The sequence below is a fragment of the Triturus cristatus genome, chromosome 2_2, assembly GCF_964204655.1.
Source record: "Triturus cristatus chromosome 2_2, aTriCri1.1, whole genome shotgun sequence".
Lineage (NCBI taxonomy): Eukaryota > Metazoa > Chordata > Amphibia > Caudata > Salamandridae > Triturus > Triturus cristatus.
In genome coordinates this window covers 801,531,534-801,552,027 of record NC_140582.1, presented here as the reverse complement: position 1 = coordinate 801,552,027, position 20,494 = coordinate 801,531,534, and the positions used below count along the sequence as shown (strand labels likewise).

The 20,494-nt window shown below is 42.0% G+C and overlaps 1 protein-coding gene across 6 annotated transcripts in view; it reads right to left on the bottom strand.

Moving 5' to 3' along the window:
* The window catches only part of LNX1 (ligand of numb-protein X 1), a 270,440-nt gene that overhangs the window by 112,704 nt on the left and 137,242 nt on the right, over positions 1–20,494 (bottom strand). For 3 of the 6 annotated variants that reach the window (XM_085642096.1, XM_085642097.1, XM_085642100.1), the window contains 3 exons: positions 15,918–16,055; positions 9,459–9,626; positions 6,139–6,341 (listed from right to left, as the gene is read on the bottom strand). In XM_085642096.1, the coding sequence (XP_085498222.1) occupies positions 6,139–6,341; positions 9,459–9,626; positions 15,918–16,055 (509 nt within the window). The remainder of the gene's footprint in view (positions 1–6,138; positions 6,342–9,458; positions 9,627–15,917; positions 16,056–20,494) is intronic. The other 3 variants (XM_085642098.1, XM_085642099.1, XM_085642101.1) reach the window with 1 other exon arrangement.

Below are 20,494 nucleotides of genomic sequence, written 5' to 3'. Positions count from 1 at the left end.
TATTGCCGTCTGTATGTAATCTGGTCAAATCAATTTTGTGTGCCATGCTCAATGCTGTATGTTTTTTCCAGTGTGGAACAGCTATACAATGAAAGCCCAACAGAGGAAGGTACATTTGCTCGGAATTTCTTTATCATATCGAATTAGCAGGTTAGCATCACACTCTCAACAGCCCGCATTCACTGCAGTACTTGGTTTAGAGTATCAAATCTGTAGGATTTTCCAAAGAAAGTGTGAACAAAACTATAGAATTTCTAACTTTATTTACAAGAGGTAAAACAATTTTTTTTTAAAGCAGTGTTAAAAATCAGGCGGCAGATTTATAAGCCCTGTGCATCACTTTTGCGCCGCCGTTGTGTCACTTTTGTGACACAGCGGCGGCGCAAAGCCAGCGCCATGCTGCGGCAGATTTACAACGTGACGCATCTAGAGAGATGCGCCACGTTGTGAAGCTTGCGCAACATATGGGGTAGCTGCAGAGGGGGGGCGTTCCGGCGCAGGAACGCCTCCGAAAAGTGGCTGAGTGAAATCTACAAGATTTCACTCAGTCACTTTTCCGACCATGCTGCGTCAAATCCCTGCGCCTGCTTGAAGCAGGCGTAAGGATTGACGCAGCATTGTACCGATAGGGCACCCCCGAGCCTTGCTGGAGCTGCGTCGCGCTTGTGACACAACTCCAGCAATGCGCCGCCCTTCCGCCATCAGATGCGTCACGCATCTGTTTATCCTTGCGCCACGATGCGCTGCATTGTAAATGCGGCGCATGTATTGTGGCGCAAGGGTAAACTTGCGTGACGCATCTTCCCTGGCGCATCCATGCTGATTTGCAGGGATGCGCCAGGGAACATAAATCTGCCCCCAGGTTTTTAAATGGCGTTTATCATTTTATTTTCAGACACTGTTGTAGTGGAGACAGGGTTCTGCTTGCTCACATTGTTATATTGGCATAAGCGTATTAGAAGTTAAACGCCATTTTGCCACTTTGCTGCTTTTGCGCACAACACTACATGTAACTGTTATTATAAGTAAAACTGCTTGCTTGCTTTTTGTTCACATGAGAACAATCTGTTTTTCACATCCCTAGACTTACACCGTGACCTTAGTCTGCACACTGAGTACAGAAGCCTTCAAGGTCTAATAACAATGTATGCTGTTGATTCAGTTTGATCGGCCCACGCTCTATACACAACAAGTACACAGCTGCAAATATCTGAAACTCGGGTGCCTTTAATATTGCATTGCATGCATGATGCTGGCACTTTTGGAGAAAACCTTTCCAGACACAGAGAGCAGTGCTGATCCTGTGATGTGATTCACCTAAGCTGATCTTGGAGGTATGGGGTTCCCCATTCAAGCCTAGAGACCTTCTATTATTATAAAACTAGCTTATAGCCAGGGGAGGGTGGTAAACAAGGCACTATAGGACCTGTTTCCACTATCATTATAATATGATTTCTCCCTTTGTGTTTTATGGAATTGTAGCAATGCTGATGGTTTTATTTCTAATCATGTGTCTGCTATTGTTAGCCAAAGTACTGCACCTTAGAGCACATAGTTAAAAATAAACATTTTAAACTTTTCCGTGTCTCTGATTACTCATGTTGTGGACTGATATGAGAATAAAAATGATAGAGTGTTCTTGATTCCCACCATTCCTGAGAGTAACCTAAGTCGCTTGTTCTGGGTTGTCTAATCATTGGTAGCTTCACTGTAGTACGGAGAACGAATGAGACACTGATGCTAGTTGGATAGGGGTTCTGGGTATTAAGGTGAGTTTTTTGGTACACCACAATTCACTGAGGTCCTGGTTTCCTGCGCATAGTTCTGTGCATGAGCAGAATCCCCGCAACACTGTCAAGTGTAACACGTTTTACCTCTTGACTTAAATAGGCGATTTAAGGCGCACTGAGGGCCAGATTTATCAATATTTGGCGCAACGCATCAAGACTACTTGCTGCGCTGGGTCACATGGAGAAAGCAGGAATGTGCCATATCTATTAAGGAATGGTGCATTCCTGCTCTCTCTCTCTGTGCTGGTGAGCTTGTGGCTGCCAAGCGCCAACGAAGGCATCCTTGTGCCATGGTGCAATGGTGCCTGCGTTACAGGCAGGAATGTTTTTGTGCAGGATGGTGCACCTTCCTGCACAAAACCAACCCTCAGAGTCATTTTCCTCTCTCTATGTGTACTGTATACTGCAGCACAGGTAGAACGAGGAGAAATAAACATATTTCTCTTTGTTACGCCTCACCCGGGAAGGCATAGCTTTTTGACGCATTCCCAAGTTTTCTAATCTCAGTGCATCTGGGAATGAGCAAAAAACATGGGTGGATGCGTGGGAACAATCACACTCCACCCATGGAACACCTTTCCAACACAGAGTAAAGCAAGGCAGGGACTTGCGTGCCTTGCATTACTCCTGATTTACTGTGCCACGCAGAGCCACACAAGTTGTTTGGTAGGATCATGGGAGTCCCTCCAACAAGAGGGATGCACCATAAACCTCAGGTTAAGTTGCTCTGCTTCCATTTATTTCAGAAAGCCAATTGGTAGTGTAGGATAGAGATTCTCACTTGTTAGCCAAACCTACTGTACATTTGTATTATGTTAACTGTATAGATAAAGGAGTCATGATCTTGTTAACATTGACCAATAGATTAGACACCATCTCCTCAAAATAGAGTGTAACACTGCTGAACATAGTGGTTTGTGGAATATTTGCAGATATTTGAATAAGGATCACAAATTCTGCCCATCCGTGGGCTTTTTGGAGATTTAAAACTGGTGGGATGATATTCATAGTCCTGTCATTACTGCATGACTTAGGTCTGTTGCTGACATGCTTATATGTTGCAAATAGCAATTCTCTTTTAAATACCCCATTAAACTGATCATTTCAAAGGAGGAAATCTAAAGGTTTTCCTTCTCCGTGTAGGAAAACAAAGAATAAGCGTCTGACAAGATAGGAAAGTTCTCCCAATTTGGTAACAGATAGATTTGGAGCTCTATATTTACGTGTTTGTTACGTATTTGACATCATGAGAACAAAAAGGAAACCTACGTCCACCAGTTTTACTTTTAATGACCGATGAATGGGAGTTTTGTAGGTCTAGATGATGTTCTATTACAATAAGCAGCTTATACCTATTGTGTCACTGTGTGAAAGATCCATCTGGAGTCAGGTGACCGACATAGCCTGTGTCACCATCAGATAATCTATTTGATTGGAGGCTATATACCTTTCAGTAATTATACAAAAAGCTGGTCCTTGAGACAAAGCAAATCTAGCACTGGAAAGTTTAACTTGAAAAAGAAGATAGCAGAAATGATGCTTGAGACAGTGGAAAGCGTAGATAAACCTCTATTCTGCATTGTTCTGTGCGGATATTCAAGACCACTTTCTTGAGAAAGATCACAGAGCAAGCAATTTTCCGAGGAACTATGTCAAATTCCATTATGTTTGAGGTACTATTCCTTTACAAGGTGGACTTTAAACCTTGCTTGCTGGTTTGACCTCATGCAGGATAATAGTAGGATAAAACTGATACCTTGTTAATGTACTGCCTCCCTTTCTACTCATAGGTTATCTGTCATCTACACTAAGAGGGACCAGAGTGCTTGGCTAAAACAAGTGAGAAAATTCCTCATATGCAACTCTGTCATAATATTTTTTCCCCTGCCCATTCCATCTTAACAGACCTGCCGGACTTTGAATACTTTCAACCCTGAGGTATAGCACAGATGTCTTCAAATTACAAATGGCGTTTGTGTCTTTGTGCTGCAGTAGTTTCCTGCTGACCTGTGAGCACCTCCTCCCAATCTTCATTTATGCAACATACCATATGTTTTAAATGATGTGGCTCAGACAGGATGCATAATCGTATAGGTGACCCCACAGTGAGTGCCTGAACATTGCCATCAGATCTGTTAGGCCGGATATTGACAATTAGACTTCACCACGGGCGAAACACTAGAAGGGCATGGACAGATTTTGGGTTCAGGGGATCAGTCTGGAAAATTATTTCAAGGCATGACTCAGCAATCCCGTTCTAAGATTTCTACCATGGCTTGGTGGTCTCAATACACTCCAGTATTATGTGTTCATTTCGTTCCTCTAGCTTGCTCCCAGGTGCTATAAAAAAGGGGTATGAATGGCGATAGCACAAGCAGACCCTAACATCTTTGAGGTACCTCAAAAGAAATCTGTTTCCCACAAAATATAATTTGAATCCTGGAGGGGAGTAAAGATATTTCCTCTCTGAATAAAGCCCTCTCCTGTGTAGTGGCTGGCAGGTTCCTTTATGTGTTCCTATGGATTTTGCTCATAATTCTAGTTGTGGACAAACCATGCAGGACCCAGAGCTATGGAACGGATTTGGTGACATCAAATGGAGCAACAGAATTTGGTCTTCTGATCTTTTGGAGTTGACAAAAAGCCTTTACTGTTTTCCTCAATAAAGTGTGATCATCTTCACTAGGAGGGAGTTATGTGCAGTATCCCTTCCAACAGTAGATTAGATTGATTCCATAATTCTGGAAAAGCTGATCTATAGCCATCTAGGTCTTTCCTACAAAAAATAATTGGCCTTCTCAAGGTGGGTCGGAAACTGCCAACTCGAGCACACTACAGAAGGCTTACGTTTAGGTACCTACGGTTGTGGGAAGGATTTTCATGCGATTAGATGATTACCAGATCACATTTTACTACTTTCATCTTCTTTAGCTTGAAACAGGATAATATGGCCCAACTGTCCCCAAACAAACTCCTATTTAGTTATGCAACAATTGTTAGCCCTCATTTAGTAGATATCATCTAGTACAGGAAAGTTTCCTTCATTGTAGGCTCTAACCTTTTGGAATCTATAGCCTCGCGTGATGTAAAACCAGGAGCCTGGTAAACAGGTACTTTTTAGCATTGCTTAGGCCCAGTGCATGAGTTTCATGTTCTCTGAGCTATGGAGCCCTGTGACATCTTCATAAAGAATAAGATTATGTTAAACCGGTCTTTCCTGGAAAGGATCTATCTTGTTTCTCTGTAAAGCATGATATTTTTCTCCTACATGCTTTCCAAATCCATCTTCAGTTGCAGAAAAGGCCCTATGTAATTTTGCAGTTTGCTAGGGCTGAGGGGCTTTAGGGTTTAATTTGGAGTTCATGGGTACCCTTCTAACCTCAAATAGGTTGTTTACAACCTAAGGAGGTCTGATAATGTAAAATATCGCTGCTTTAATGAATCTTAAAAGGTGATGGCTGTTCTCATGCCCAATACCAATATTTGATCCAGGTTTAAGTGTCTGCTTTGTTTCTTCCCTTTTAAAATCATTTGTCTTAAGTATGTTTGGTAACATAGTGAAATTTGTTATGTATTTTCTTTATGAAGTACCAATAAATGAAGCACATTTCCTGTTCTATTTTAAATTACGAGCAATCACTAATATTTTTCATAGAAGATCCAGTTGTATTTAATTTGTTTAGCCAACGTGTTCACGCGTCACTAGAAACTGCTTATTTTGACTACAGACAATAACATTCTAATCATGTTAATAAGAAGTCTAAGCCCATTACCAGCATCTGACTTCTAGCACATACAAGTTTCCTTCCAGAATTTGAGCTATCACTATCTTATGTCCGCAGGTTTATCTAAACTCTTCCAGTCCCTGAACAGTTCTCGCCTGGTCTTCTGGTACTGCTTTGCGTGGGTGGGTGACATTCGTTGTTCTGGTGTGGTTTGCTTCTAATCACACCTGATGCTGCAGAGGGGAATAGCTCGGAGATGCAATACTACTGTACCCTTAAAGAACATCAAACAAAGAACTCAAACGGGATGGTGACATTTCTCCACAGCATCACATTCTAACAATGAGATTATAAATTGTGTTATCTACCTCTAATACAATAGGTGAACATTTGAAGAAAGCTGTACACCTACTAGGTACACAAATACAGTGAATAAACTCTCCCTAAAACCATTTTTACAATGAAAATGCTTTTAAAATCTAACCAAATCAGTCTAAAGTAAGCATCATTGCAAGAATGCCAGCACATGATGGATATTGAGAATGATGCATCTGAATATGTCAGACACAGTCAACCGTGACATCATTCGCTCTTCCGATCCCATTGATGTGCCAAGGCTTTACCTTTAGGATCATGTCTCCGGGCAGCAGCCTCCCATCCTTGGCGATCGCTCCGTCCCGATAGACGTGTTGTAGGATAATGTGGACCAGAGGTGTCTCGCTGCCTCCCACTATCCTAATGGCAAGGCTCTCGTTGGGCTCTGTGCGGTTGATTTTAATGTTCGTTATCTCCCCGTCTGGAATCAGGTGATAGAGCTGTGGCAGTGCTGAAAGAGAAATGTATATGAACACTTGCATGGAAGTTGTTGTTGTTGGTGGTAGTAATATACCTATCTCACATGACCACACCAACACCTCCTCACTGTCCAGTTTTATCACCTGCCAATTCCATTGGGCTGTCACATCAGCTTCAATGGGATTGATTAACCTTAGGATCAAATTCATATTCGAGAGGATTCACTTTCTTTACTTTACCAAGTGAAATATTTGATAACCCTTAACACAAAAGATAAACCAGCAATCTTAAATTGAACCAGTTGTGGGAAGTCAGGTGTTTTTATAAAAAACTATCGGCTTTAAATTGACTGAAATTGTTTCTCTTTCAATATTTAATAAAGAAAAAGGCAAGACATGTCAATCATTTTCAAAGGTATTAAACCAATTTAGTACACTACCAGTGCAAAGATATGTAGAGCGAGAGGCAATCAGCGTAAACATAGGCAGAAATATTGCTAAAGTTGAAGTGTGAGGGCGGGCAAATCACAGGACTTGTCATTTTGAAGTTTCAGGAATATATTTCCGTGAGGTGAAGAACCAGCTTAAATACTGAGGGTCTGATTCACAAAGGTAAACACTATAGTGCAAGTTTAGGATTTTTTTAAATTCACGAATGAATTTTACGAGTAGTATCTTTACGACTGCCTTTGTTTTTATGTGCGGAGTCTCCACCACGGGCATGGAGACTCTGCACTCATAAAGATACTGCTCATAAAATTCCTTTGTGAATTGCACAAAATCATCAACTTACGCTAATGTGTAAAGTCTACCTTTGTGAACCAGGGCCAGAGTCATATATCTTGCACCTGTCCAGTTTTCTAGCCTTTTAGGAAACTCTAAGAGCTAGCCCATTGAAGTTAATTGTTTGCAAGCTAAATCATGCATGCCTAGATACAATTAAGTCATTATAAGCATATCTTTTAAATAAAGTCACACTCCAACAGCAAGCTAACTACCATCAAAAACACACAGAGGGAAGTAAACAAGATATGCAGGGATGCAACATAAGGAGATTCTCTGGTTTGCTCTTCTTCAGTGAGATAAGTGGCCTGTGTGCCTGTGATATGGCCTACCTGTTTGAGACACCAATTGTTTCCTTGAGATACAGCTCAGGTAATAACCTGGCATCCCACTCAGTGAGCTATCCTTTCCTTTTAGCCTTTGGTTTCTGTTTATCAATACGCAGTTCAACAAAAGCAAATGAAGCATATAACAGCATCCAGTACAGGTCAATATAAGTAAACAGAGCAGCTTAATTCTTGAATGTAGGATAGGTGTGTAACCACATATTTCAGGGGCAGTCTCTAAGAGCACCATGATATTCAAATCCCATATGATATCGTAACCCAACTCATTACCTGATCCCTCATTGGGACAAGAATATGAAAAGACATGTGGAACCTTGCTGGCAACTGGATGGCACGGATGCATTATACCAGCCTGCTTACATAACCACTCAATGCTCATCAGGCACGCCTGCCAAGATCGAAGAGCGCCGCCAGAAATTGCTGGTAACAAGAGGTCTAACATCGTCCACTCTGCAGGTTCCAAAAAGTCCCATAGTCTGAGCACTCACATCCAATAATGACAAAAAGGATGATGGTAATGCAGTCCACCATGGCAAATCTCTTCATTTGACATTTCATAATGGCAATCATATAAAGGAGGACTGTGACACAATCTATCTCGGCAGATCTCTGATCCCCCCCACTCTTTATCCACACTTATGACCTCCCCCAAATCCATAAAACTATAGATTAGATGACCTTCTGCCGCAGCCAAGATAGTAAATCAAGAACATAAACTATAAACCACCAACACAATAAAGAGTCCTGCACAGCTAACCAGAGTGGCCAGAAAAATGCAAACTATAAAAAATATTTGTCTATCTCCCACACCTCCTCATCCATCACAGCGCTAAGCGCTGCAACTTATAACGCGATAGCCGCATCTTGGTAGTGAGCACACATAACATGGAAACACTTCCCTCGTAGGCTTGAAGCAAATACAACACTGTTTAGACCACACACCCACATGGAGCATTGTGCCACCTTTGTGCTTCAGTGCTCCACATAGTGGTAGTAAAAACTATACAAATTCGATACAATACAACTTTTTTGATGTATAAGTGCATGCAAGTACGTGGTTACAACTCAGTGGAATTTTCTATCACAAAAAAGATGCATTTTCTAGATAAGCTACTTGCACTAGATTTAGCAATTTTCAATGTTGGTCTGTCTTGCCATTTTCAGGGAGATGCATGGACTCCTTCCTCAGAGTACGCATTATTATGGGTTTACTAAAACTACACATCAATGATGACCCAGACAGCTTTCATTTTGTGCCGACCCTATTCTCTCCAAGTTCAAATAACTGAAGGAATACTTAGGAAGGAGATGAAAGATGTGGTACTTCACTTTTTGCAGGTAGTTAAATTTTGTGCATTTGGAAAATGCTCTCTTATGCACAGCCTTGCCTGTTCCTGACAACATTTGAGCATTTGAAATTGTACTAAAACAGGAGTGCGATCCCTGTAGCATTAGAGAAACTCTGCTAACCAGACAAGGAGGCCACTGGGAGCGGAGGGGTGTGGCGCAGCAGGCAGGGCGGTTGACTCCGGAGCGCAGGGCTCACGGTTCGATCGTCAGCGGCAGCTCAGCTCAGCACCATGCGACTCTGGGCAATAGCTCACTTAATCTCCACGATTGCCCCCAGCACCTTGAGACCCTTAGGGGTGAGTAGTTTGTGCTTTATAAATACCGGATTTAGATTTAGACCTTGTTCCACACCTAAGGAAAAAACATACCCTTGGGAAAGTAAATGGTATGTAGAAGCCAATATTTATTATTTGATGGAAGTTTCTTTTGAAAAGGGTCGATATCATTATGAACAAGCAAATTTTAGAAAACAAGTGTTAGAGATATTAAAACTGCAAACAATGCACTAAATAATATTAAGCATTAGGTTTGTTATGAGATTTTATGAAATGTTCTTACTAAGACTTAAGGGCTTTGGGAATTTTGAGTTTCTTTGGAAATAGAAATCAAAACAAAATTTTAAAAATGAAAAGCAAATGATTGTACCCGAGAGACAATAGAAGTCAATACCTTCATCTATTGTATTTGGGTACTGCGGGGTTTCTCTGTCGCGGTCTCTGTCTGTGTTCAGCGGGTTCACAACAGCACTTCCGCTCTTTGTTCTCCTTAGAACGCTGAAAGCTCTGTTCAGCTTTTTGAATGATCTGCTTCTTACAGTGGAGCGCTCAAAATGTCGATCTGAAAGAGAAGAAGAAGGTTTTTATAAATTGCTCCTTAAGAACAGATCTTTTTTATAGAGTTGACAAAATTGTTGATTATTAAACATTATTGACAACAAATATTACATTTGCCCATGAAACAGTATTAATTTTACCAACCTTTGGAAAATGAAAAGCTGAATCCGCTCTCCTAGAATTTAAACCCATGTCACACCAAATACAGATGGGCTTGTGCAGCAGGTCAATGACTCCTCTGAATAACCTTACAATTGTGCTTGTAGATCAAGCTTGGCCAAACTCACAAAACACATCAAATTAACTTTATAGATTAAACTTGTAAAATGAATTTAAGAAACCTCAATGTGTTACCTAGACAATCAGAGGCCCCTTTTAATCAGTATCTGTTTTAAAGTATTACTTGATGCAGATTGCAAACCACACAACATGTACAATATAACAATGACATAGAACAAATGCAAGGAGTGCCTTGTAGACAAAATGCACAGACTGGACTATTCAATGTAATGTGTACCTAAGAGGGAATAGCTTAAGATTCAGTTTAAATGTACCATAAACTTTTCCTCAAATGACATAGTTTGGTGCAAATCTGTTTTTGTTTCCTATATTTTACGTGTAGGTCCCCATTACAAGCTGCCATGTGCGTTTTCCCCAGCTGGGGGGAAGGGGGTGGGGGTAAGGGTACCACTTTGTGCAACTAGAAGTGCTCCTGTGCTACCAGATAAAAAATTACCAGGTCCAGAAGCATGGGAATCAGTTTTATCAGGTGGGGATCTCTATTCTGTAACAAGCATTTGCAATGCAATAGGTTTCGCATTTACGAGAGTTTGAGCTATTGGAGCTGCAAATGACAATGTCTTTTAGCCATGTTTTTCTTCTTTTTTTTGTGGATGTATTTGATATGGAGTGGAATTATGTGGGTTGATATGGAATTGTTAGTTGTGGAATTGTGTGTTGTGTAGTGTATTTGTGTAGTGGAATTATGTGGCATGGCGAATATATGAGATGAGAGCTACACAGAATAGATAGGAAGACAGAGAGGGATAGGCAATTTGTGCACAAAGTGGTGAATGAACTCCAGACAGAGAAGCAGAAAGAGTATGTGAGAAAGAGAGAAAGTAGGGGCAAGCAGGCCACAGACGCATGAAGAGGGTGCAAATCTGTACGCAGAAGTCACCTTAAGAAGAGAAGGAGAGCGTGGGTTTGAGAGATGGAAATCTTGAAACGGCACGGGAAAGAAACTGTGCTCAAAGTCATTAAGTGAACCATATGAGAGAGGCGGGAAGAGTGCGTGAGACAGCAAGAGAGGTGTATGTGAGAGAGAGAGCGAGGATTGGTAGCTTACGTTAATGAGCTGTAAAAAACGAAACTGTAGTGTGCTGAAGACATCAATAGAACAGCTCTAGCTTTCATAGGATGAGTGTTACCTGTTCGTGGTAAAATATCATGGAAATCGCCTGACCATAACACAAGACTACAAACTGACAAAAAACAGCCCACACACTGACCTGTCAGACCAGCCCTTCTGGCATTGCTAGGTTGCCAGGTTGCCAATAGGTCAGTCCAACCCAGTCAGCATGGATGGGGTTATAAGTCTATTTTCTTCCGGACATCCTCCAAGGGCTATGCTAAGTATCTACAGTGGAACACAGCGGCATCACCAGTGTCCAAATATAAAAGTCATGGGCATCGTGTGACCTCAAAAGTACTTCAATTTACGAAAGGTATGTTACTAGAAATTGAAATCCTTCAAAGCAGTGCAGGGTCGCACATTGACTTCCTAGATGGGAGAGAAGAATGCGAGAACGCACTTAATGCTTTAGATAAGGGTGCTACCTCACTCTCGGTTGTCATCTAACATTCCTGAAACCAAGCATGCAAACAGGTTCTGTCGTGTAAGTAAGAGTTTTTATTATAACACAAAGGGACAACCCAACCATACTCAAACCATGCCTTGGTGAAAAGGCAGCAGGAAATTGATGTTGCCAAGCCTCACCGCTAACGTGTTGCCATAGATGCTGCTATCTAATTTAATGGGGCTTTGTTATCAACCTTGATAACAAAGACAGAATAGACGGTATGAGGATTCAAAAAAGTGACAGCAACCCAGCATACACAGACACCAACATAAATAACCATTGCATGGAGGATTGAGCCCGGCACATTATTGATCAAAAGGGGCAGGAGGGTGCGAGCACAGGCAGAAATTGTAGGAAGGATGAGGGAAATCGGCAAATGCTAAAAGCGTCTAGCAAAATCGAATCTTATAAGGAAACAGTGAATTATTAAATGGTTATACATGTGGATTGGGAACGTTAATTAACCTTTCTGGGCTGGTCATTGGACAGCGTATGAAGGATGGGGCGCTGTTGCCAAAGGAAGGCACGACCGCGGCAGGCTCCTTTGTGGGCTGAAATTAATGTTGCAGGAGCAGTTGCTCTTACCTATGCCAGAGAGCAAAAAGAAGGTGAAAATGGAGCGCTTGGACACCCGCAGCTGCCACAACAGCATCCTCACGACCATGGGCGGATAGGCGTGAGAGTGGCAGGGGTGAAACAAAGACCAGAAGGGCGACCAAGATTGTGGGCAGTGAGCCCTCTCATGCTAAGGAGGAGGTCTCGGGTCTGCTTGCTGGAACTCTCTCTCCATTACTTAGGGGGTTGTGTGCCTGCTGCTGATCGCAATTGGTAACATACAAGTTACTGGTTCAGACCCTGGCACAGGCAACACAGCCTTTCATCCTATTCATGTTCCTAGAATGAATAGCACTGAGATGGGTAATGTTTGTGCCGGAGACTGAGAGTCAAAAACAGTTCTACTTGCAGTGTGGTCAGTTTTACATCAGTTTGACGCCAGAATGTATCTGTGCAAGGTGGCAAGTCAGATCATTTACAAAGTACAAGGAGCCTAACGTGTGCCACCTGTGCACAAAGCTATGAGCAGCTGTGGTGGCAAGTGGGCCTATGCATAAAGTGGCCAGTTGCATAGAGGTGCTAGATGACTCCATGTCTCTGGAGACACCACGCTCCCGGTCTTCCCTTTCTTTTCACAAACCATCGCATTCGCGTCAATCCTATTGCTTCAATCGATGTTACCCAAAACCAGCGTCCATGGTTCAGTCTTAATGGATTGAAAGCCCAGTACCACAGCGCTTTGTTCAGTGACACAGAATTATATGGTATCTTTTAAGAAACTTCATTGCTATGGGCACAGAAATTAAGTGGCGGATGGGATTGGGGGGTATGTGGCAGGAATATTCGTTTAACATCTAGATTCAGCAATTAACACCTGAAAGATGTCTTGCCGCTGAGCCTGCCACTTCGTGGCAACTCGCGTGGTTGAGGTTTTTGTAACTTTTGATCCGTTTGAGTTCGAAATTTTTGGTGTGTGTTCACATCTGAAAAATATCTAGATGATGGTTTATGTGGCAAGAGCAACAAATCCATACGTAGCCGCAGAATTGCATGTTTCCAGTGGCCCTGCCAGAAACATACTATCACAGGCACTTACCTGAGGCTTCGATTATTCATGAAATCCTCCATGGTCACTCGGTCGAGCAGCACGAAATCCGCCTTCCCAAACTCCAGGCTCTCCTGCTCGGCCATGCCCGCAACAAGGCCTACAAGTTGGTGACCAATGATTAAAAACCGATAGGAGCGGAGGACGCCCGTGGGTGCTGAAGCGAGGGCAGCTCCAGTTTGAGTTTGTGGAGCCGGGGCACTGAAGGGGCCTTTGAGAAGCAGCAGTGAGCAGGGTGTTGGCTTCCAGGGTGTAACCATAGGGTGCGCATCATCTTCAGCGCTGTCACCGTGTAGGGAAGGAGAAGTGCGCCAGGCTCCTGCGGTCTCGCTGATGAGCTGACATTGAGACAAGGACGGCTTTAGGGTAGTGCGACCGGTGCAGCCGCACTGTGCGCTGACCTGTTGAGGGGGGCGCTGACCCCAGGGGATGCGCTATGTTTAGCAAAAACCAATGATTGGAGAGATGAGGGGTAATTTTTGCCCAGTGGTACTGACAGAATCCGAGGAGGAGGTCACGGGGGTGGGGGCACCATAAATGGTAGTCGCACGGGGCACCACCAGCGCTAAAGCCAGCCCTGCATTGAGACAGACAGCGGCTGCAGAGGGCCACGGTGACCAGATGCAGGGCAACAGGCAGAACTGGATGTGATCACGGCCTACCCAAAGGTTTCAGCCTCTGGAAAACCACAGGGGTCGGGGTGGAGCCACTACAATGTCAAACAGAAGACACGTATTGGGTATAATGCTCTGGCAGCAATTTCTTTGTATTTAATCTATTACGGTTATAAGCCTACCTATGGCCACGTTTCTGTATTCTGACAGATAGGGACTGCTGAAGGGCTGGTAGTGCTGGACAGAGTCAGTCACGTAGGACGCAGGTCTGATGCTGAGCACAGGTCCCCGGCCACAGCCTTCCCACACTCACCCTATGCTTTCTCGTATTCAACTGACCCTGAAATGCATTGCCCCAGCAGATATTTACCACCTGCTGTGAGCAGGTAGAAAATATCAGTCTTAAATTGCCAGGAGTTGTGGAATAACTTAATTTGACGGCTTAGTCATTTCGGGTCAGCTTGTTAGTCCCCATTCCAAGGAACTTCGCTTTTGATCCTAGTTAAAACTTGGGGAGATACTGTCTATAATCGTTAATTCCAGACCAGGGGGTATATTATCAAGAACGGCATTAAAATTATCGCTGCTTTAACAGCAGGAAACTGCCGCTAAAGCGGCGATAAGGAGCTTGATAATATGCCACAGAGAATTCCAATAGAGGCCCATGTTGACACCAGAACATGGGCTTCTATTGGAATTATCAAGGGCATATTATCAAGCCCATTATCGCCGCTTTAGGGGCAATTTCCTGCAGCTAAAGCGGCGATAATTTTAAGGCTGTTTTTGATAATATGCCCCCCAGTATTTTCCTGGGAGCTCAGATTGGGGCGGTCATAGTGGTGGACGCTGGTTGCAGGCATGTTTCTGAAGCAGGTTGATGGATATCGAGGCAGCTTTGCACAGCTACATCTAACGGACATCTAATGGACATTGTCTTATACAAGCATGAATCTACGCTATAAGAATTTTTTTCAAAATACTAAGGGCCTTAAATTGCACAGTAATACTGTGATTGTGTATACCTCAGGCCAATAGCCTGATTCTAAACACCCAGTTTTGAGAAGAAAAAAACAACTGCATTTCACCTTCCAGTAATTCCCTTTTGAAGCCACCAGCTTTCTCATTTTTTCCATTACATCCATCTCTTTAGAACAAAGTATTCGCACCTCTATGAAGTGTCACCAACAACTGCTCTAATAAGTCCAAAGAATCCTCTTTGGCATGGCTACAGACTGGCTGAGGAATTGAGCATGTCTGTGAAGACCAGACTTTTCTCTGGGAACACTCGCTTGCCAAATCCTCTTTAATGGGATTTTGAAATCTTCCTCATAAAAAATTCAAACATTACAATGAGTAGAATCTGCATTCCCAGACCATTGGCCCGGTGTCACGAGGGTGAACCATAACACTGTGATCGTAAGATTTGAGAGCTCCAAAATGCACTAAATGAATGCTGCATGTGTTCTGAAGTTCTCTTCTTGACTTGCCAGTCAAGAGAAAGAGCAAAGGACCCCGCTCTCTTATTCTCTTCCTGAGCCATATTTTTACTTGCCTTCAGTTTTTGTGAGTGGAATGCCACAATAGCACCTGAAGACTAAGGGGCTTATTTACAAGTCCCTTGCGCCGCCGGTACATCCCTTTGTCCCATATTCAAAGTGGCGCAACGGCTGCACAAGGGGCTTGTAAATAAGCCCCTAAGATGTTTTATACGGTCAACTTTCCTTGCTTGCTCCAAAGCTTCATGTGTTCTGTAATTACTGTTTTCCATCCAGGTAAATCTCACTAATATATCATTTATGTGGTGACCATATTTCAGAAAACCCTGATTTCCAAAAGTCACTGTGGCACAATTCAGCGATTAGAATGACATCAGTTGCCTTAGCCTTTGGTCCATGTCAGTGTCAAGCATCTGGCCTTCTCTGTTAAGATTATGCAATGTAAATCAATTATTATTCTTTCTTGAAGTGAAATAAAACAGGTTCTACTTACTATGCTTGTAATCATTTTAATTACTTTCCCATTAAATATTTCCAGTGGAAGTTGCTTTGGTACACACGGTTGTCATTGGTCCATTGCTGACAATGGCCTGACATTTTGAGAGCACTGCAGATTTCGGATTATCTCCATCAATAGATTATACATGATTGTATTACACTGACCTGAGCTGTCTTTGATCAGCTGCACACCCAGATACCAAACACGATTCATATCCGCCTTTAAATAAAGAAACTCTGCTTCTGCTTCCACGCCTGCAAGGAGCAATCCATCCTTTAACTTTGGTAATACCGATTTCTTTCCTATAAAATGAAATTGGTGTTTTAGATTTCAGAGCTTCCTGTGATTACTAGCTGCATCTCTTTCTTCTTCCTGCCAAGCCAAGCCATTACAACCCAAGCACAGGCACATTTCACACAGGCTTCCTTTTTGCAAAAGCGTGAGAGCAGACTCCAGAGAAAAGCTCAGAGTCTATTCACAAAGCAAAGCAGAAGCAACATTTTATACTCTAAATGAAGTGAAAGGTTCCTGCTTTCATTATTTGGGAATTCGTTGTAGTTGATTTGTTAGGTCCCACCTGCGGCTTCTAAGCAAGTCAGAGTGTCTCAGAAGAGAGAGGGGAAGTCGAAACTAGCAATGCTCAAAGAGATAATGATAACTGAACCTATATGTTGCATTGCAGTCCTGTTACTCAGAGGTGGACTATAGGTCCCACTAAGGAACCCAAATGGAAGCAAACTAAATTGCCCCAATGCTGCAGATGTTACTCCAGCACAGACTGACGGACACCTAAGTATCGAAATCACCGTCAGAATTAGAAAGCTGCTCAGTTAAAAGATGATTTCAGGGAAAAGCTGATGGAACAAGAACATTTTTGGGTTTTCTTCGGATCTTGAAATGATCTTGCTGTTGTTGAAGGCCTGTGGTCAGGCATTTTGTTCCTGTATATAATTCTTGTTGAAAGACTCCGGAGTGATCCAGGTGTCCGATGCCCAGGACTGTAGGTGTTGAATAGTTTAGACCTGTATCTTAGGCCTCAAGACCAGTAAGCTGTGTGGGTAATGCAAAGCATCCTGAAGGCTACCATAAGACTTAAAGGAGGCCAATGTAAGGCTTGAATGGCAGGAGTAATGTGTGCCATCCTTTTCATGCCTAGAACTAGTCTTGCTGCTTAGTTTTTTACCAGCCGAAGTAAACATGCAGTCTTCTGAAGACCTGTGGACATGTTGTTTCAATAATGGAAGTTTAATAGTACCAGTGAGAGTACAATGTTAAAAGTTTAGCATTGGTGTGGGCTTGATAACCTCATGAAGTTGGAAATGTGTGCTCCGCATCGCAGCATTCACCTGTAGAGTTAACTACAGTATACGATCAAAGATTACTCAGGATCCTTGCTGTGAGAGCTGGGATATTGAGCTCACCCAGTGTAGAGGGGCACTGGAAAGGTGGCCATAGTATTCTTATTTAATGCACCCTAGAAAGTCAATGTGCATTCCATTCTGGAAGATTAGTGAGCGAAAGTTTCTTGATGAGGGTTGATGATGGTCTCATTCCTTGTCTGAGCTACACAATCATGCACGTCTTCTCCAATAAATCTACCTTCACTGCATATATGAATACTGGATTGATTACTGGCAATGAGTGGAGCAGAGTCGATCCGAAGTGTCCTATGGAGGTAGTCGATCAGCTGGTTCAGGAATGAGGAATGATTCTGGTCTTGCCGAGTTGGAGCTCTTTTGACATTTTTGTCCAGCAGCCATTAGCACAATGGGAAGAAGATCCCAGTGAAAGAGACCTGATCAAAAACTAAGTTGGCAATATTGTGAAAAGACCATTATTTCTGGTTAGTACAGAGCGTAAGAGTGCAGGTTGGAACAATGCCTGATGGCGCGCACATGTCACTGGGTGTAGGTGTACCCAACACGGTGTGCCTGACTCCAGCATTGTCATCAAGAAAACCAGGAACACCGAGCACTACTGTTTGCAGGAGGATCGTTGCTGTTAGTGGCGTTCCGTCTTAATTGCACATGAGATAGAAAGCACACGTTCTACTGATCTGGCGGAAAGGAAGAACATACTCAAAAGAAGGATTTCATAAGCCACCTTTTGATCCATGCACACAAAGAGGTTTCATGAACATTGAAAAATAAATAATATTTTTATAAAATTGCATATGTTTTTAATAATATTAAGTATATAGCAAACATCATTCATTAAATAGATTTTTTTTCTCCTGTTGTTATGTGAACAAAATAATAGTTAAGCAACTTTCACACCATGGAAAGAATGTGTGCAACCACTTGTTTTCTTCAAACCCATGATGACCCACCTTTGGACTGTGATCGGCTGAAGGAAGGCTTTGAAGCTTATGCGGAGGTGATATCTTTATGGCAAGGAGGGAACTACGGTTAAACACCATTTGGGAGCCGTGGGAAGGACAGTTTTAAGGCATTTACCTCCACTACTGATGGATTTTTAATGAGGAAGATGGGAGTGAACTAGATGAATTTGAGACTGCAATAAGCAAGCTAGATGCCAATAATTGGAAAAAAAGTGAATTAAGTATTTGATGGACTTACACTTTTGGGATGTGGATAGCATCCAGGATAAACTATTGACAGTTGCATAACTGATTTACGTGCATTAACATCTGTATGCAAATATAAATAGTTTCATGATGAAATGCTGAAAGATCAAGTGGTTCCTAAAACAAATAAGAAATTACAGAGGAAACTACTGCTGACTAAAATGTAACTTTGAAGAAGGTCATCAGCATTGCCAAGCAATTTGAAGCTAAGGACAAATGAATAAGGGAACTTAACGTCAATGACGATGGGAAGGGCAGTGAAGTTAGTTGTGTTAAAGTCTAGAGAGGAAGGAAAATGTATGAGATATGCAATAAAGATAGGGAGAGTGATTGTTGTACATGTGATAGATGTAGCTGTGGGACAGACATGCATAAAGTGCAAATGTAAGAGTAAATGTAAAGAGTATTTTTCAAACGTTTGTAAGGGGGGCAGGTTAAAAGAAGATAAGGACACAGATGAATACAGAATGAGGCAGGTTAATCAAGAAGAACTTCCAGAGGAGTTCATCTTGGAATTAATAGTATTGGAAGAGAATCACAATAAAGGATCCATATTGCACTATGACAGTTGGACATGTGGATTTACTATGATGGTGAAATATCGAGCGAGACACACTCTACTAGGAGAAAATAGTTTCACAATTACAGAAATTTTGAATTGTGCCCCCTGGATATTTGCTTGAAGGTGAATGGGAATAAGCCCATAGAGGTAGTTGGGTTTTTAATACAACTCCAAAGTTCAAGGGATAGAAAGTCAACTCTAAACTGTATATCGTTAAGGAGGAAACTTGTTTATTGAGTTGACCCTAGCAAAGGTAGTTGATGATTACTCTAGACCAAAACATCCTGAACAACATTTGGGATACAGCGACCATGTAAGGCTTGGGAAGATAAATATCTCACAGTGTTTAGCAAGAAGATTGGTCTATTTAAAGGTTTTGAGCAGACTATCTTTTTAGGAACAGGATTAGCCCGAAGGCACACAAAGTTAAAAACATTCCAATATCCATGAGGACTAATATAAAAACGGAGTAAGACAAATTGTGTAAGGAAAGGGCAACAGAGGAAATCGAATTCTCATAGTGGTTGCCCCCAGTTGTTATTTCTGGTAAAAGCAATGTGAAGATCAGAGTATAGATTGATCTACATGATGTGAAAAAATCTGTGTAGGTGAACCATCATCTGCTGCCAAACATAAGTGAAATAATGTCCACTTTAAAAACTGCAAAGATAGTTAGCACCCTTAATTTGTCTTCTGAATGCCGCCATGTGGCATTACAAAAAGACTCTAAACCATTAACATCTTCTTCACACCAGAAGGCGTGTACGATAATAGGATGATGCCTTTTGGCTTTATTTCTTAATTTTTCAGAGGATGATGCATTGGTTGTTTAGTGGTGTCACTGATGTTAATGGTTTCAGAATGACATACTTGTTTATGAGAATTGTCAGGAGGAGCACGATGCAGCCCTAAATGAGGTGTCCATTTTGGTGAACAGCAAAGAGCAACAAAAGAGAAACGCAGTTTCGCATTAGAGAGTGTGGAATAGTTAGCGTGCCGCTATCAGCAAAACAGGTGTAACACCCAAGACCAGTCTTGTAGAAGTGATTGTAGATGTTCCTAGTGCCAATAATAAAGATCAATTGCAATAATTTTTGGGATTGACAAACATTACTCAAGATACATAGCACGTTTTAAGATAAAACCTTCTGTTCAAGGAACTTATTAAAGAAAAATACAAATAGGAGTGGAGTGATTGATCTGAGAAGAAGTTTAGATCACTCAAGTTAGAAATAACACACAGTCCTGTTTTAAAACTGTACGGCATGCAGTTTAAGTCTATAATTAAGACTAATGCCATTTGTTTGCGACTTGGGGCTGTACAAGTGTAAATTAGAAACTGTTGCACATATACCCGGACCTGTTAGTGGGGGTAGCAGACATATTGCACAATTAATAGAAAAACATTAGCGTGTTTCTGGGTCTAGAACTTTCTCACCTATATGTTAGGATGCCTCATTTTCGGTGTTCATGGATTATCGGGTTTTGGTTGATATACTGTCTATGAGAAAATCTAAGATCTCTATGTGGCAAGTAAGGATGCATGAGACTTGATCTGCAAAATGTACCAGGCTGCATGAATGGAATTGATG